Below are 18,004 nucleotides of genomic sequence, written 5' to 3'. Positions count from 1 at the left end.
CTCCTCTCTCTCTCTTCTCTCCTCTCTCCTCTCCTCTCTCTTCTCTCCTCTCCTTTCTTTTCTCTCTCCTCTCCACTCTCCTCTCTCTTCTCTCTTCTCTCTTCTCTCTTCTCTCTCCTCTCTCTCTTCTCTCCTCTCCTCTCTGCTCTCCTCTCTCCGCTCTTCTCTCCTCTCTCCTCTCCTCTCTTCTCTCTGCTCTCTCCCCTCTCTCCTCTTCTCTCCACTCTCCTCTCCTCTCTCTTCTCTCTGCTCTCTCCCCTCTCCGCTCTCTCCCATCTCCTCTCTCTCTTCTCTCCTCCTCTCTCTCTTCTCTCCTCTCTCCTCTCTCCTCTCTCTCTCCTCTCTCTTCTCTCCTCTCCTCTCTCTCTTCTCTCCACTCTCTCCTCTCTCCTCTCTCCTCTCCACTCTCTCCACTCTCTCCACTCTCTCCACTCTCTCATCTCTCTCCTCTCTCCTCTCTCTCCTCTCCTCTCTCCTCTCTCCTCTCTCCTCTCTCGCTCCCCTCCAGATGTCCACTTGGAGTTAGAGGATCGTTTAGCCAAGTTCATGAGGACAGAGGAGGCCATCATCTACTCCTACGGATTTGCCACCATTGCTAGTGCAATACCCGCATACTCAAAGAGGGGGGACATAGTTTTTGTGTAAGTACCCACTTTACACTCGCATTTAAAGCCACATTGTTTAGAGGTGTAGTAGTAAGATTGTCCAGTTTTTAATTATTAAGTTAGTTCATAAATAGTCAACGTCTGGCATTAGCAGCCCGACAATCCCCACTTGCATTTAATTGTATTTATTTATTATTAAAAATTATGTTTTGTCTTTCTATAATATTTTTTCTCTCATCCCCCAATTTAGTCGTTATGCCAATTCCCTTCCTGGTCGTTGCGCGCATTGTCGGTCTGGGGAGGGTGTAGACTACCACATGCTGCCCTACTGTCGGTCTGAGGAGGGTGTAGACTACCACATGCTGCCCTACTGTCGGTCTGGGGAGGGTGTAGACTACCACATGCTGCCCTACTGTCGGTCTGGGGAGGGTGTAGACTACCACATGCTGCCCTACTGTCGGTCTGGGGAGGGTGTAGACTACCACATGCTGCCCTACTGTCGGTCTGGGGAGGGTGTAGACTACCACATGCTGCCCTACTGTCGGTCTGGGGAGGGTGTAGACTACCACATGCTGCCCTACTGTCGGTCTGGGGAGGGTGTAGACTACCACATGCTGCCCTACTGTCGGTCTGGGGAGGGTGTAGACTACCACATGCTGCCCTACTGTCGGTCTGGGGAGGGTGTAGACTACCACATGCTGCCCTACTGTCGGTCTGGGGAGGGTGTAGACTACCACATGCTGCCCCACTGTCGGTCTGGGGAGGGTGTAGACTACCACATGCTGCCCTACTGTCGGTCTGGGGAGGGTGTAGACTACCACATGCTGCCCTACTGTTGCTCTGGGGAGGGTGTAGACTACCACATGCTGCCCTACTGTCGGTCTGGGGAGGGTGTAGACTACCACATGCTGCCCCACTGTCGGTCTGGGGAGGGTGTAGACTACCACATGCTGCCCTACTGTTGGTCTGGGGAGGGTGTAGACCACCACATGCTTCCCTACTGTCTGTCTGGGGAGGGTGTAGACTACCACATGCTGCCCTACTGTTGGTCTGGGGAGGGTGTAGACGACCACATGCTGCCCCACTGTCGGTCTGGGGAGGGTGTAGACCAGGGGTCTCAAACTCAATGTACCTGGGGGCCACTAGAGTCTGGGTGAGGCTGGGCCGCATCAAATATTCCACAAAAAAAGGGGTTCAAGTTTTCCAAAAAAAAAGTACAACTGATCCAATCTTCTCAATCTTTAGTAATAACATTTCAGAACATAAACGGCTCTTCAGAACATGAACAGTTCTTCAGAACATAGGCTTCTCTTACCTACTCCTTGCTGCCAGAGACTTGGCAGTGCTTCCTCTTATGTCTTCCCCCCTTGTGTGTCCTCTGAGGTTTTCAGGCGCAATACATCTTCAACAAACTACCCCTTTGCCTCATCATAAAACCTCACAAACACCAGCAACTGAGCGTTCTCAGTGGTGTCAGTGGACTCATCCACAGCTAAGGAAAGGCACTGTGCATTTTTTTTTATTCTATCACAAAGCTGTTTAATCAAATCACCAGCCAGTATTTCAGTTATTCTGTCAAAGAGCACCTACGGGAGACTGCAATTAGAAACTGGCCTCGGTAAATGTCCAAACCCACCCCCCACCCAACCCCCGCCAACCCCCGCCAATGTAGTTTCTTCCCCCTCAAATGTACTGTATATATTCTCTTCTAGTCTGAAACTTTTTAAATTGTATTGCTAAATTGACATTACTATAGCCCATTCAACATCGATTATCTTATCGTTCAGGATGTAGGAACGTTTAACTTTTTGCATTCACACATTCATATGAAAATACCGTCTAGAATATAAATATGTTATCGTTTTCTGCAGTAATTCCTAGAACGTGAGATATAGGCATAAATGCATATACATTATCGAATGCCGTTTGTTGCCGATCCACGCTATATTAAAATTTCAACTGTACATGGTCCTAAACGTTATGACTGATCATGCGCGGGTGAACGGAGGGGGGGGGTCGTTTATAATTCCGTGATCGTCGTTGAATGCTTTATGTAGTATGGGTGATATATAGATCAGAGCAGTTTGTATGGATAATAATAAACAAACAGGCTGAAAGTCACGGCAGCCTCCTCTTACCGTTGGGCGATGAGACTGGAGCAAAAAGATCCCAGTTATTTGATGGGGATCGAGTCCATCCATTTCCGGTTTGTATAATACTAATACACGCCCAAATCATGTCGATTATTGAGTTATGGCAGCGATCCATATCCACGGTGTGTGGCTAGAGTCCCGCGACGATATGCGAGTGGCCGGACGTATTTAGGAGACGCACCGATATCCAACCGGCCATTTCCGGTTTGGCAACTCGCCGATCATCCACCAGGGGGCAGTATTGAAGCGTTGCAGAGTTGTGCCGAGTCCCACTGCATCAGACAAGGCTCCGTGAGTGAAATATGAATACCATGGCGAAAATATGAAATATGATCACAATGATCTCAAACAAGTCGTACAGCGTGATTGGCGGGGGAAAGTGTTAACAATTGTGTATATTGAGCCGTACTGTATTGTACCCATTCTGCAATCTGTTAATAAAATCGTCAATCAATCAATGGAGGGAAGTCTATCTAGTAGGGCTGACCTTCGATATTTTTTTTGGAATTCGAAGCTTCGAGATTAAATTCTTTTTTTTTTATTATAATAAAAAGATTTTTTTTTTTTTTTTTTTTTATGTTGTTGGACTTGTACAGCACTTTGTTCAACTTTGTCAGTGCTGTAAAGTTTAAATCTTAGACAAATGAAACACTGCTTTCATGAAATATTGTAAGCCGTCATTTGAGGCTTTATAAAAGCAGCACAATGAACACAAATCTGTCAGTGCCGAGTCCGACCTCGTCTTAAATAACAAACAGCATTGCTTGTTGTAGTTAACAAAGAGAGGCAGAGTTGAGTTTGCACACAAAAAAAAAGATTTAAATTATTATTATTATTTTTTTATATATTCGAATTTTATTTTCATATTCCAATCCCATGCCCATCGAACAAAGTATTGAAGACAGCCCTACTATCTAGACCCACACACCCTACATGTATGGAGGGAAGTCTGTGTTGCCGGGCAGGATCTGAGCAGCTTCTCTGATTGGCTGTTCTCTCCACAGGGACGAGGCGGCCTGCTTCTCCATCCAGAAGGGCCTGCAGGCGTCCCGCAGCTTCATCAAGTACTTCAGCCACAACGACATGGAGGACCTGGAGCGCCTCCTCAAGGAGCAGGAGCTGGAGGACCAGAAGGTCAGTCTGGGCTCCACCCTCCGTCTTCCAGACACTGAGCTTCACAGCTCCACAAGAGCACAACGGCATAATTTCATAATAAAAGCACAACGGCATAATTTCATACTGAAAGCACAACGGCATCATTTCATAATAAAAGCGGAACAGCATAATTTTATAATAAAAGCGCAACGGCATCATTTCATAATGAAAGCATCTCCCAATTTACATATTCCATGAGCGAAAAGGAGCAAGGGGAAGAAAATATTATCTAGCATGCCCCCTTTACTCAAAACAATAAATAGACAATAGAAATAGATGGTCTATCAATTACACATATTTAACAAGCAATACTTACAATAACATGAGAAAAATAAATAGTCATAGGGAAAGCTATTACCCCTTAACTTCATAAACTCTAAATGTTCTTTCTTTATACATTTTCTTGAACTGAAAGACATTTGTAGAACTCTTTTAAATCATTCTGGAGAGAATTCCATAGTTCTAGGCTACATACTGAAATACACATCCTCCTGATGCTTTAACCCTTTCACTACCACACTACAGAAGGTTAACCCTTTCACTACCACACTACAGAAGGTTAACCCTTTCAATACCACACTACAGAGGGTTAACCCTTTCACTACCACACTACAGAAGGTTAACCCTTTCACTACCACACTACATAAGGTTAACCCTTTCACTACCACACTACAGAAGGTTAACCCTTTCACTACCACACTACAGAAGGTTAACCCTTTCACTACCACACTACATAAGGTTAACCCTTTCACTACCACACTACAGAAGGTTAACTCTTTCACTACCACACTACAGAAGGTTAACCCTTTCACTACCACACTACAGAAGGTTAACCCTTTCACTACCACACTACAGAAGGTTAACCCTTTCACTACCACACTACAGAAGGTTAACCCTTTCACTACCACACTACAGCAGGTTAACCCCTTCACTACCACACTACAGAAGGTTAACCCCTTCACTACCACACTACAGAAGGTTAACCTTCTGTATTGTCGCAGTGAAAAGGTTAACCCTTTGGTAGTGTGGTAGTGAAAGGGTTAAAGACGTGAACGTGGATGTGTGCTCCCTCTCTCCTGGCTGCAGAACCCCCGTAAGGCCCGCGTGACCAGGAGGTTCATCGTGGTGGAGGGACTGTACATCAACACCGCGGACATCTGCCCTCTGCCAGCGCTGGTGAGGGGACCAGAGCTGGGCCTCAAACCTGCTCTTTATCTTCTTATAGAATGGCCTTAACCCTTTCACTGCCACACGACAGCCGGTTAACCCTTTCACTGTGACAATACAGAAGGTTAGCCCTTTACTATCACACAACCGACGGTGATGCTCCATCATTAGCATCATTAGCTCCGCGGAGCTAATGATGCTAATGATGGAGCATCACCGTCTGTTGTGTGATAGTAAAGGGTTAACCTTCTGTCGTGTGGCAGTGAAAGGGTTAAGGGATTAAATACTTGTTTTAAATCTTGTTTTATGTTGCCTTTTTATTTAAGGCCCTGAATGTCACATACCGGTATACATGTGTGTGTGTGTGTGTGTGTGTGTGTGTGTGTGTGTACTAGGGGTGGGAATCACCAGAGGCCTCACGATACGATCACGATACTTGAGTCACGATACGATAGTATTGCGATACTAAATATATTGCGATATTACTATTGCGATTTATTACCTTTTTTCAACTGCAAAGTAAAACTGTCAACATGTTTTATCTAATAAAATAAAGTTCAGTCTGTTCATCTCACTTCAATAATTTTTATTGCAGAACATGGTATTTTCTCAAGCAGACGGATGTCAACACTGTAATCTGTGTTGCATGTACCTGACAAACTGAACTGTTTGTATTACAGTCATATTCCATGTGTGTGTGTGTGTGGACTACTGTACTATTACAGGTATTGAAATGAACAATGCAACTTCCTTATACAAAAACAAAATACAAAAAAATATATTTTTTATGAATAATTAAATATCGATACTTGGCATCCCTGTATCGATACAGTATCGCCACGCAAAGTATCGCGATACTACTACGTATCGATTTTTTCCCCCACCCCTAGTGTGTACTGTAGTATGTATTCCCACCAGGTGAAGCTGAAGTATATATGTATGCATGTTCTATGTATTCCCACCAGGGGGCGGTCTTGGCTCTGTATGTACACGATCACAATGGACTTGAAATTCCACTTCTTTGCCTTAAAAAAAAGTCTGTGGTTGCGTTTGCAGTCTGCTGAGTGAGACTGCACTGTGAAGCGCCGTCCACTGAGTTCTGAAGCATCTGGCTGAATACAGGGTTCACACAAGGTCCTTGAAGTGCTTAAAGTGCTTGATATTTAGACCTATCTCAAACCCTGCCCCTTTTCTTGATCCTCCAATCACAACTGTTGTCCAGACAACTGTTGTGATTGGAGGATCAAGAAAAGAGGGCAGGGTTTGAGATAGGTCTTGAAAACAGCCAAGGTGCTTAAAAAGTCCTTGAAATTCAAATCAACCATTCGCATTGAAAGTTTTGTTCATCCATGATAAAATGGTTCTGAATCAAGAAATTGAATTGTTTTATTTAAAGTGTAACTAATTGTCGGAAATTATTTTTTCAAGCCATAAATATTGGATCTGAATTTTCTGAAACACAGCATTTAAAAGTGAATTGTATCCCTTTAAATGCCCTTTTAAAATGAAAGATAGTGCTTAGGAAAGTACTTGAAAAGTCACCATAACACTACCACCACCACGCTACACACCATAACACTACCACCACCACGCTACACACCATAACACTACCACCACCATGCTTCACACCATAACACTACCACCACCATGCTACACACCATAACACTACCACCACCACGCTACACACCATAACACTACCACCACCACGCTACACACCATAACACTACCTGCTACACACCATAACACTACCTGCTACACACCATAACACTACCTGCTACACACCATAACACTACCACCACCACGCTACACACCATAACACTACCTGCTACACACCATAACACTACCTGCTACACACCATAACACTACCACCACCACGCTACACACCATAACACTACCTGCTACACACCATAACACTACCTGCTACACACCATAACACTACCACCACCATGCTACACACCATAACACTACCTGCTACACACCATAACACTACCTGCTACACACCATAACACTACCACCACCACGCTACACACCATAACACTACCTGCTACACACCATAACACTACCTGCTACACACCATAACACTACCACCACCATGCTACACACCATAACACTACCTGCTACACACCATAACACTACCTGCTACACACCATAACACTACCTGCTACACACCATAACACTACCTGCTACACACCATAACACCACCTGCTACACACCATAATACCACCTGCTACACACCATAACACTACCTGCTACACACCATAACACTACCTGCTACACACCATAACACTACCTGCTACACACCATAACACTACCTGCTACACACCATAACACTACCTGCTACACACCATAACACCACCCTGCTACACACCATAACACTACCTGCTACACACCATAACACTACCTGCTACACACCATAACACTACCTGCTACACACTATAACACCACCCTGCTACACACCATAACACTACCTGCTACACACCATAACACTACCTGCTACACACCATAACACTACCTGCTACACACCATAACACTACCTGCTAGCTGCTACACACCATAACACTACCCTGCTACACACCATAACACCACCTGCTACACACCATAACACTACCTGCTACACACCATAACACTACCTGCTACACACCATAACACTACCTGCTACACACCATAACACTACCTGCTACACACCATAACACCACCTGCTACACACCATAACACTACCTGCTACACACCATAACACTACCTGCTACACACCATAACACTACCTGCTACACACCATAACACTACCTGCTACACACCATAACACTACCTGCTACACACCATAACACTACCTGCTACACACCATAACACCACCTGCTACACACCATAACACCACCCTGCTACACACCATAACACTACCTGCTACACACCATAACACTACCTGCTACACACCATAACACTACCTGCTACACACCATAACACCACCCTGCTACACACCATAACACTACCTGCTACACACCATAACACCACCTGCTTCACACCATAACACTACCTGCTACACACCATAACACTACCTGCTACACACCATAACACCACCTGCTACACACCATAACACTACCTGCTACACACCATAACACTACCTGCTACACACCATAACACTACCTGCTACACACCATAACACTACCATGCTACACACCATAACACCACCCTGCTACACACCATAACACCACCTGCTACACACCATAACACTACCTGCTACACACCATAACACTACCTGCTACACACCATAACACTACCTGCTACACACCATAACACTACCTGCTACACACCATAACACTACCTGCTACACACCATAACACTACCTGCTACACACCATAACACTACCTGCTACACACCATAACACTACCCTGCTACACACCATAACACCACCTGCTACACACCATAACACTACCTGCTACACACCATAACACTACCTGCTACACACCATAACACTACCTGCTACACACCATAACACCACCTGCTACACACCATAACACTACCTGCTACACACCATAACACTACCTGCTACACACCATAACACTACCTGCTACACACCATAACACTACCTGCTACACACCATAACACTACCTGCTACACACCATAACACTACCATGCTTCACACCATAACACTACCTGCTACACACCATAACACTACCATGCTTCACACCATAACACTACCTGCTACACACCATAACACTACCTGCTACACACCATAACACTACCTGCTACACACCATAACACTACCTGCTACACACCATAACACTACCTGCTACACACCATAACACCACCTGCTACACACCATAACACTACCTGCTACACACCATAACACTACCTGCTACACACCATAACACTACCTGCTACACACCATAACACTACCCTGCTACACACCATAACACTACCTGCTACACACCATAACACTACCTGCTACACACCATAACACTACCTGCTACACACCATAACACTACCCTGCTACACACCATAACACCACCTGCTACACACCATAACACTACCTGCTACACACCATAACTCTACCTGCTACACACCATAACACTACCTGCTACACACCATAACACCACCCTGCTACACACCATAACACTACCTGCTACACACCATAACACCACCTGCTACACACCATAACACTACCTGCTACACACCATAACACTACCTGCTACACACCATAACACTACCCTGCTACACACCATAACACCACCTGCTACACACCATAACACTACCTGCTACACACCATAACACTACCTGCTACACACCATAACACTACCTGCTACACACCATAACACTACCTGCTACACACCATAACACCACCTGCTACACACCATAACACTACCTGCTACACACCATAACACTACCTGCTACACACCATAACACTACCTGCTACACACCATAACACTACCTGCTACACACCATAACACTACCTGCTACACACCATAACACTACCTGCTACACACCATAACACCACCTGCTACACACCATAACACTACCTGCTACACACCATAACACTACCTGCTACACACCATAACACTACCTGCTACACACCATAACACTACCTGCTACACACCATAACACCACCCTGCTACACACCATAACACTACCTGCTACACACCATAACACCACCTGCTACACACCATAACACCACCTGCTACACACCATAACACTACCTGCTACACACCATAACACCACCTGCTACACACCATAACACCACCCTGCTACACACCATAACTCTACCCTGCTACACACCATAACACTACCTGCTACACACCATAACACTACCTGCTACACACCATAACACTACCTGCTACACACCATAACACTACCTGCTACACACCATAACACTACCTGCTACACACCATAACACTACCTGCTACACACCATAACACTACCATGCTACACACCATAACACTACCTGCTACACACCATAACACTACCTGCTACACACCATAACACTACCTGCTACACACCATAACACCACCTGCTACACACCATAACACCACCTGCTACACACCATAACACTACCTGCTACACACCATAACACTACCTGCTACACACCATAACACTACCTGCTAGCTGCTACACACCATAACACTACCTGCTACACACCATAACACTACCTGCTACACACCATAACACCACCTGCTACACACCATAACACTACCTGCTACACACCATAACACCACCTGCTACACACCATAACACTACCATGCTACACACCATAACACTACCTGCTACACACCATAACACTACCTGCTACACACCATAACACTACCTGCTACACACCATAACACTACCTGCTACACACCATAACACCACCTGCTACACACCATAACACTACCTGCTACACACCATAACACTACCTGCTACACACCATAACACTACCTGCTACACACCATAACACTACCTGCTACACACCATAACACTACCTGCTACACACCATAACACTACCTGCTACACACCATAACACCACCTGCTACACACCATAACACTACCTGCTACACACTATAACACTACCTGCTACACACCATAACACCACCACGCTACACACCATAACACTACCTGCTACACACCATAACACTACCTGCTACACACCATAACACTACCTGCTACACACCATAACACCACCACGCTACACACCATAACACCACCTGCTACACACCATAACACCACCACGCTACACACCATAACACTACCTGCTACACACCATAACACCACCTGCTACACACCATAACACCACCTGCTACACACCATAACACTACCTGCTACACACCATAACACTACCTGCTACACACCATAACACCACCCTGCTACACACCATAACACTACCTGCTACACACCATAACACTACCTGCTACACACCATAACACTACCTGCTACACACCATAACACTACCTGCTACACACCATAACACTACCTGCTACACACCATAACACTACCTGCTACACACCATAACACTACCTGCTACACACCATAACACCACCACGCTACACACCATAACACTACCTGCTACACACCATAACACTACCTGCTACACACCATAACACTACCTGCTACACACCATAACACCACCACGCTACACACCATAACACTACCTGCTACACACCATAACACTACCTGCTACACACCATAACACCACCTGCTACACACCATAACACTACCTGCTACACACCATAACACCACCACGCTACACACCATAACACCACCACGCTACACACCATAACACCACCTGCTACACACCATAACACTACCTGCTACACACCATAACACTACCTGCTACACACCATAACACTACCTGCTACACACCATAACACCACCTGCTACACACCATAACACTACCTGCTACACACCATAACACTACCTGCTACACACCATAACACCACCTGCTACACACCATAACACTACCTGCTACACACCATAACACTACCTGCTACACACCATAACACTACCTGCTACACACCATAACACTACCTGCTACACACCATAACACCACCTGCTACACACCATAACACTACCTGCTACACACCATAACACTACCTGCTACACACCATAACACCACCTGCTACACACCATAACACTACCTGCTACACACCATAACACTACCTGCTACACACCATAACACTACCTGCTACACACCTTAACACCACCTGCTACACACCATAACACTACCTGCTACACACCATAACACTACCTGCTACACACCATAACACCACCTGCTACACACCATAACACCACCTGCTACACACCATAACACCACCTGCTACACACCATAACACTACCTGCTACACACCATAACACCACCTGCTACACACCATAACACTACCTGCTACACACCATAACACTACCTGCTACACACCATAACACTACCTGCTACACACCATAACACCACCTGCTACACACCATAACACTACCTGCTACACACCATAACACTACCTGCTACACACCATAACACCACCTGCTACACACCATAACACTACCTGCTACACACCATAACACCACCTGCTACACACCATAACACTACCTGCTACACACCATAACACCACCTGCTACACACCATAACACTACCTGCTACACACCATAACACTACCTGCTACACACCATAACACCACCTGCTACACACCATAACACCACCTGCTACACACCATAACACCACCTGCTACACACCATAACACCACCTGCTACACACCATAACACCACCTGCTACACACCATAACACAACCTGCTACACACCATAACACTACCTGCTACACACCATAACACTACCTGCTACACACCATAACACTACCTGCTACACACCATAACACCACCTGCTACACACCATAACACTACCTGCTACACACCATAACACCACCTGCTACACACCATAACACCACCTGCTACACACCATAACACCACCTGCTACACACCATAACACTACCTGCTACACACCATAACACCACCTGCTACACACCATAACACCACCTGCTACACACCATAACACTACCTGCTACACACCATAACACCACCACGCTTCACACCATAACACCACCTGCTACACACCATAACACCACCTGCTACACACCATAACACTACCTGCTACACACCATAACACTACCTGCTACACACCATAACACTACCTGCTACACACCATAACACCACCTGCTACACACCATAACACCACCACGCTTCACACCATAACACTACCTGCTACACACCATAACACCACCTGCTACACACCATAACACCACCTGCTACACACCATAACACTACCTGCTACACACCATAACACCACCTGCTACACACCATAACACCACCACGCTTCACACCATAACACCACCTGCTACACACCATAACACCACCACGCTTCACACCATAACACCACCTGCTACACACCATAACACCACCACGCTTCACACCATAACACTACCTGCTACACACCATAACACTACCTGCTTCACACCATAACACTACCTGCTACACACCATAACACTACCTGCTTCACACCATAACACTACCTGCTACACACCATAACACTACCTGCTTCACACCATAACACTACCTGCTACACACCATAACACCACCTGCTACACACCATAACACCACCACGCTTCACACCATAACACCACCACCACCGTGCTCCACTGATGAGGTCCCCACATATAGAAACTGTTGTAATTCCTACACTGTTCACCTGCTTAGCATGTAAATAATATACCCTCACATTAAAGCTGAACGTCTGCACTTAAAGCACATCTTGATTGTTTCGTTTAAAATCCAGTGTGGCGTACAGAGCCACAGCGATGACATCAAATATCTCTGGACGTCACCTGACTGTGTGTACTATACTATGTTTTCCCACCAGGTGAAGCTGGAGTATAAGCAGGGGTGTAAAGTACTTGAGTAATTGTACTTTGTTACAATACTTAAGTACTGTTTTTGGGGATTTGTACTTTACTCTGGTATTATTAGGTTTGTATACTTGTACTTTTACTCAATTACATTTCAGAGAAGAAAAACATACTTTTTACTCCTTACATTTAAAACGCAGACCTACAAAGTACAAATCTCGCAGGTCCAACCATTTAAATTCGTATATTTGTTTCTCTGGCCGAACTAACGTTAACGTTATTAATCCTGCGGCCGCTCTTTATTTAAAAACAGCCAGATACTCTGACTTTTACTTGAGTACGATTTTGAGACGGTACCCATACTTTCACTTAAGTATAATTTCTGGGTACTTTTACCCAGAGCTTACACCCCTGAGTATAAGTATGTATGTATGTTCTATGTATTCCCACCAGGTGAAGTATAAGTATGTATGTTCTATGTATTCCCACCAGGTGAAGCTGAAGTATAAGTACAAAGTGCGTATCTTCCTGGAGGAGAGCATGTCCTTTGGCGTTCTGGGGGAACATGGCAGAGGCGTCACGGAGCACTTTGGTGTCGACGTGAGTGGAGTTCATCAAGTTTCAGGTTTTGTTTGTCTCATATATAAGGTACACGTACATTACAGTGAAATGCTTGGTTCTGTATGAGCCTCCTGAGATCAGTCAGAATCAGAAAGGTCTTTATTGCCAAGTATTTACACGTACAAGGAATTTGATTTGGTCCTTTTTGGTGCGACATTAACCGACAGACAATTACGGTAGAATACAATAAAAAGGTAGAATGAAATCAAATGTAATATAAAATAAATTAAAATGGAAGCACAATAGAATAGAATTACAGAATTCTAAAATAAAATAGGCCAGGACTGTACAATTGGGAAGTACAATTGTACACTTTATTATTTTTTCTTTTTATTGTGTTTTTGGTAGATTTGTTTAAAATTGTTTGTTCTACCGGGCAGTCCGGTAGAGAGAGAGGAAGAACGGGGGAGACAGAGCGGGGGGAAGACATTCGGCAAAGGACGCCGGGTCCGGGAATCGAACCCGGGTCGGCCGCTTCGCGACGCAGCGCGTTACATGGGTCGCCACTTGGGTGCCCAATTGTACACTTTTTCAAGTGGAAAAATACATAAAACACACTGTTTGTTACGTCCTGCACATGGGAAATCGGTTTAAAATGGAAGATTGACCCACGTCTTTATGGAGTGGTTAGTACCCAAGAACCACATGGAAAGAAACGTGCACGAATAGAGGTCTCGACGAAGGCATTGTTAAAGTTATTTCTTTCCATATCGCCAAACTCCAGTAGTCTGGCTGCTGTTAATGAAACACTTAGCAATTCCTGTTTTAGGTGTTTTATTAATAATTAATTGATGTACTTAACCTCTTAACGGTCCTGTACATTTTGCATAAAACGCCTGTCGATTACAAACCCAAAGTAAGTTGAAAGTTATTCTTGAACCATCTGTAGCACATGCACTGGTCTGGCCTCTTCTGAAAGGAAACGTTATGAATTTTCTTCCACAACAGCTGGAATCACTCTGAGTGCTAATGTAATAGAGTTACAGAGGTTTGAACACTGAAATAAACGTTATTTTATACTTACGTCTGAATTATTTTGCAAACGGATGCCCGCAAAAGAGTTCCAGCTGAGAGGTATGAGCTGGAGTTTATCAAGTTTCAGGTTTTGTTTTATTTGTCACATATAAGGTATGTGTACATTACAGTGAAAGTATTGGTTCTGTATGAGCCCCCTGAGATTGTCCGAATCAGAAAGGTCTTTATTGCCAAGTATTTACACATTTGCAAAGGAATTCGATTTGGTCCTTTGTGGTGCGACATTAACGGACAGACAATTACAGTAGAATAAAATAAAAAGTAAAAATAAAATGGAATATAAACTAAATTAAAATAGAAGCACAATAGAATAGAATAGAATTATAAAATAAAATAGGCCACGGCTGTACAATTGTGCACGATGTGGTCCAGTATATATACACTAATAAGAATAAAAATAACAATACAGTGGGATGGAATAGTTAACAGGGCTTCATCATACAGTAAAGAAAAAAGTGAAGTACAAAATGCAAAAATTAGGTAGAGCAAATCTTTTAGTAATAAATAGATCAAATATAGTGTAGTGTTTTTGATAAATGAATGTTAGCACAGCATGAGGATACATTCATGATCAATAAAACGTTTGTTAGGAGACATACAAACGTAAACTATTAATTACATACTTTTTTTTTTTTTTTTTAATAGTAGACTGGACTATGTCAATGTTGAACTTGTAATGGAATTTACACTATTTTACCAACTTTGTTGCTCTATTCAGATAACATCTGATTAACTTCAGCAGCTGATCATGTGATTAAAACCACCCCAAGTTATTAGTTCACAATGTTGTGTTTATAAATTAGTTATATAGAGAAACGCACACACATTGATTTAGATTTATTTCAATCATCAATTTTACAGATTGATTGTGGTTGTCTTTTCACATTAATATTGATAAATCACAATGACTTGGATCATTTTTTACATTCTATAACTGACTATATATATCTTAGTCTACGTCTGTGGTTGTGTTCACATGTGCCGCCCCATCAACTACTGGAGTGGACATGTTGCAAGATCCACTGATCACACTTCAATTTTCACTTGGATTTTCGAGTTGAAACAAAGATTGAATTAATGCAGTGGTTTCCAGACGTTTTCAATCAGGCCCCACTTGGGTAGTTGGAATATATATATTTTTTGCCCCACCTAGCTAGAATCCATTTTAGGCTACAAACATGCCATTTCCTCTACCACTAACAAGACAGGATTAACATAACAAAGATACAATTATAGTTTTATATTTTATTTGAAAATGCTTGGCAAATGATCCTGTGCCACTGTGAAATAATTAGGCCTAATTAAAAACGTAGTTGTAGGCCTACAGTAGGATAGGAGATTTCTTTTCATTCACATAATAATAATTTGCCTAATAATTTGCCACCTTTTTTGTGGCAAAACGTATTTAGGCTTCTGAATGTGCTCTGTATAAAGAACAACACCTGGCGGTCAGTTCATTTTTGTTTACATTGTTCAGTTTTGGTAGGCTAAATTAATATTAGTCTTTCGCACCCCACCTGCAGTACCTCCGCGCCCCACTAGGGGGTTGCGCCTCACACTTTGGGGACCACTGAATTAATGAATGAAAGTATGGCAAATTCAAATCAAGGAGCCTTATCGCACTCTGTGAGTGTGACACTGTACTGTACTGTGCTCACAGCAGACTATTAGGCTAAGCGGCAAACTAGTTCAAATACTTCCTTTTGTCACGCAGCGCATTGTCGCTTCACGCACCAATAGGGAGGTGTAGTGGTTACGTCATTGTTGTTTCCGGCCGGTCCACCTCGCTGGAAATTGCAATGTATTTCCAATGGACACATTTCTAAATCGTCTTGTTTAAAACAAATAAAGCATGAACATTGACACGGTGTACCTTTCTGTGCGTATTCATCCACAATCTATAGCTCACAATTCGCAATTAATCGTAAAATAATTACGTATAATTGTATTTCAACAAAAAATGCTTAACACATTGAGTGCCAGCCACGAGAAATCTCGTTATTTCATGCCATGCGTTGAGTGCCAACGATGAGAAATCTAGTTTTTAATCGTTATTTCTTTTATTAGCGATTTCCATTCATTTTTCATCAATCTAGCCTCATGTTACCATTGGGACTGGCTTTGAGCTTGAACAGGGAAAATACCGCCCCTATCGTCTCTCTGGATGGTATTGCACCCATTGTATTGGACTGAATGAAATGGATGGGGAAAAAAGACATTTTACTTATCAGGCATGTAACCGGAGACGATCCCATTCATTGCCCACCCTCAGAACAGCGTGGTATGTGTTTCCAGTACCCAGCGTTGGATCAATAAACGCGATCGATATTTGGAATGGCGATCAGGAATTGGAATAATCTTTTTGGAGAACATCTGATCTGAGGTAAGGAATCAATTTTACCAGTCTTGGGGTAATCAGAGTATTTTTTCACCTATATCTCAGCGTGTCCCATATGTGTGTGTGTGTGTGCTGATCAGGAAATGGATACTCGATTTTTCAGCCCGCTTCTCTAGCGTGCATAAGTACACATAATACTATCGATAATCTAGAGTTTATTTGAAAACGATTCATAAATAGGCCGAAAAATGACAACGTGTTTTGTTTATTCCACTAAAGAGCAATTCCTGCAGAATCTCTCTTTTTTCTAGAAGTTAAAAAAAACAAGCGTTTTTCAAAATTGTATAAAACGGAAATGTACCGATTAAAAAAAACAATCCGTTTCGACAATGTTGACTGCAAACAAGTCATTGATAAGCGACAGGCGTATTAGACACATAGCCATAATTTAAGATATAGTTTATGCGTTCGCAAATGTGCTCGCCCTCCCATTGACTACAGCGCCGGCACTCAAGCGCTAAATCGTGCGCCCCCTGCTTGCACTCCAAGTGTTAAACAATAATGTTAGTGATAGAAGGGAACACA

General features: G+C 43.6%; 1 protein-coding gene across 1 annotated transcript in view; it reads left to right on the top strand.

Annotated features, from left to right (window-relative positions):
• sptlc1 (serine palmitoyltransferase, long chain base subunit 1) overlaps window positions 1–18,004 on the top strand; it is a 78,502-nt gene that overhangs the window by 27,791 nt on the left and 32,707 nt on the right. Inside the window, exons 6-9 of the mRNA XM_084325647.1 lie at window positions 509–641; window positions 3,763–3,892; window positions 5,000–5,089; window positions 13,918–14,025. Of these exons, the coding sequence (XP_084181773.1) occupies window positions 509–641; window positions 3,763–3,892; window positions 5,000–5,089; window positions 13,918–14,025 (461 nt within the window). The remainder of the gene's footprint in view (window positions 1–508; window positions 642–3,762; window positions 3,893–4,999; window positions 5,090–13,917; window positions 14,026–18,004) is intronic.

This window comes from Notolepis coatsorum (genome assembly GCF_963971535.1).
Source record: "Notolepis coatsorum genome assembly, chromosome: 12".
In the NCBI taxonomy this organism is placed as follows: domain Eukaryota; kingdom Metazoa; phylum Chordata; class Actinopteri; order Aulopiformes; family Paralepididae; genus Notolepis; species Notolepis coatsorum.
This window is presented reverse-complemented; position numbering and strand designations above follow the sequence as displayed.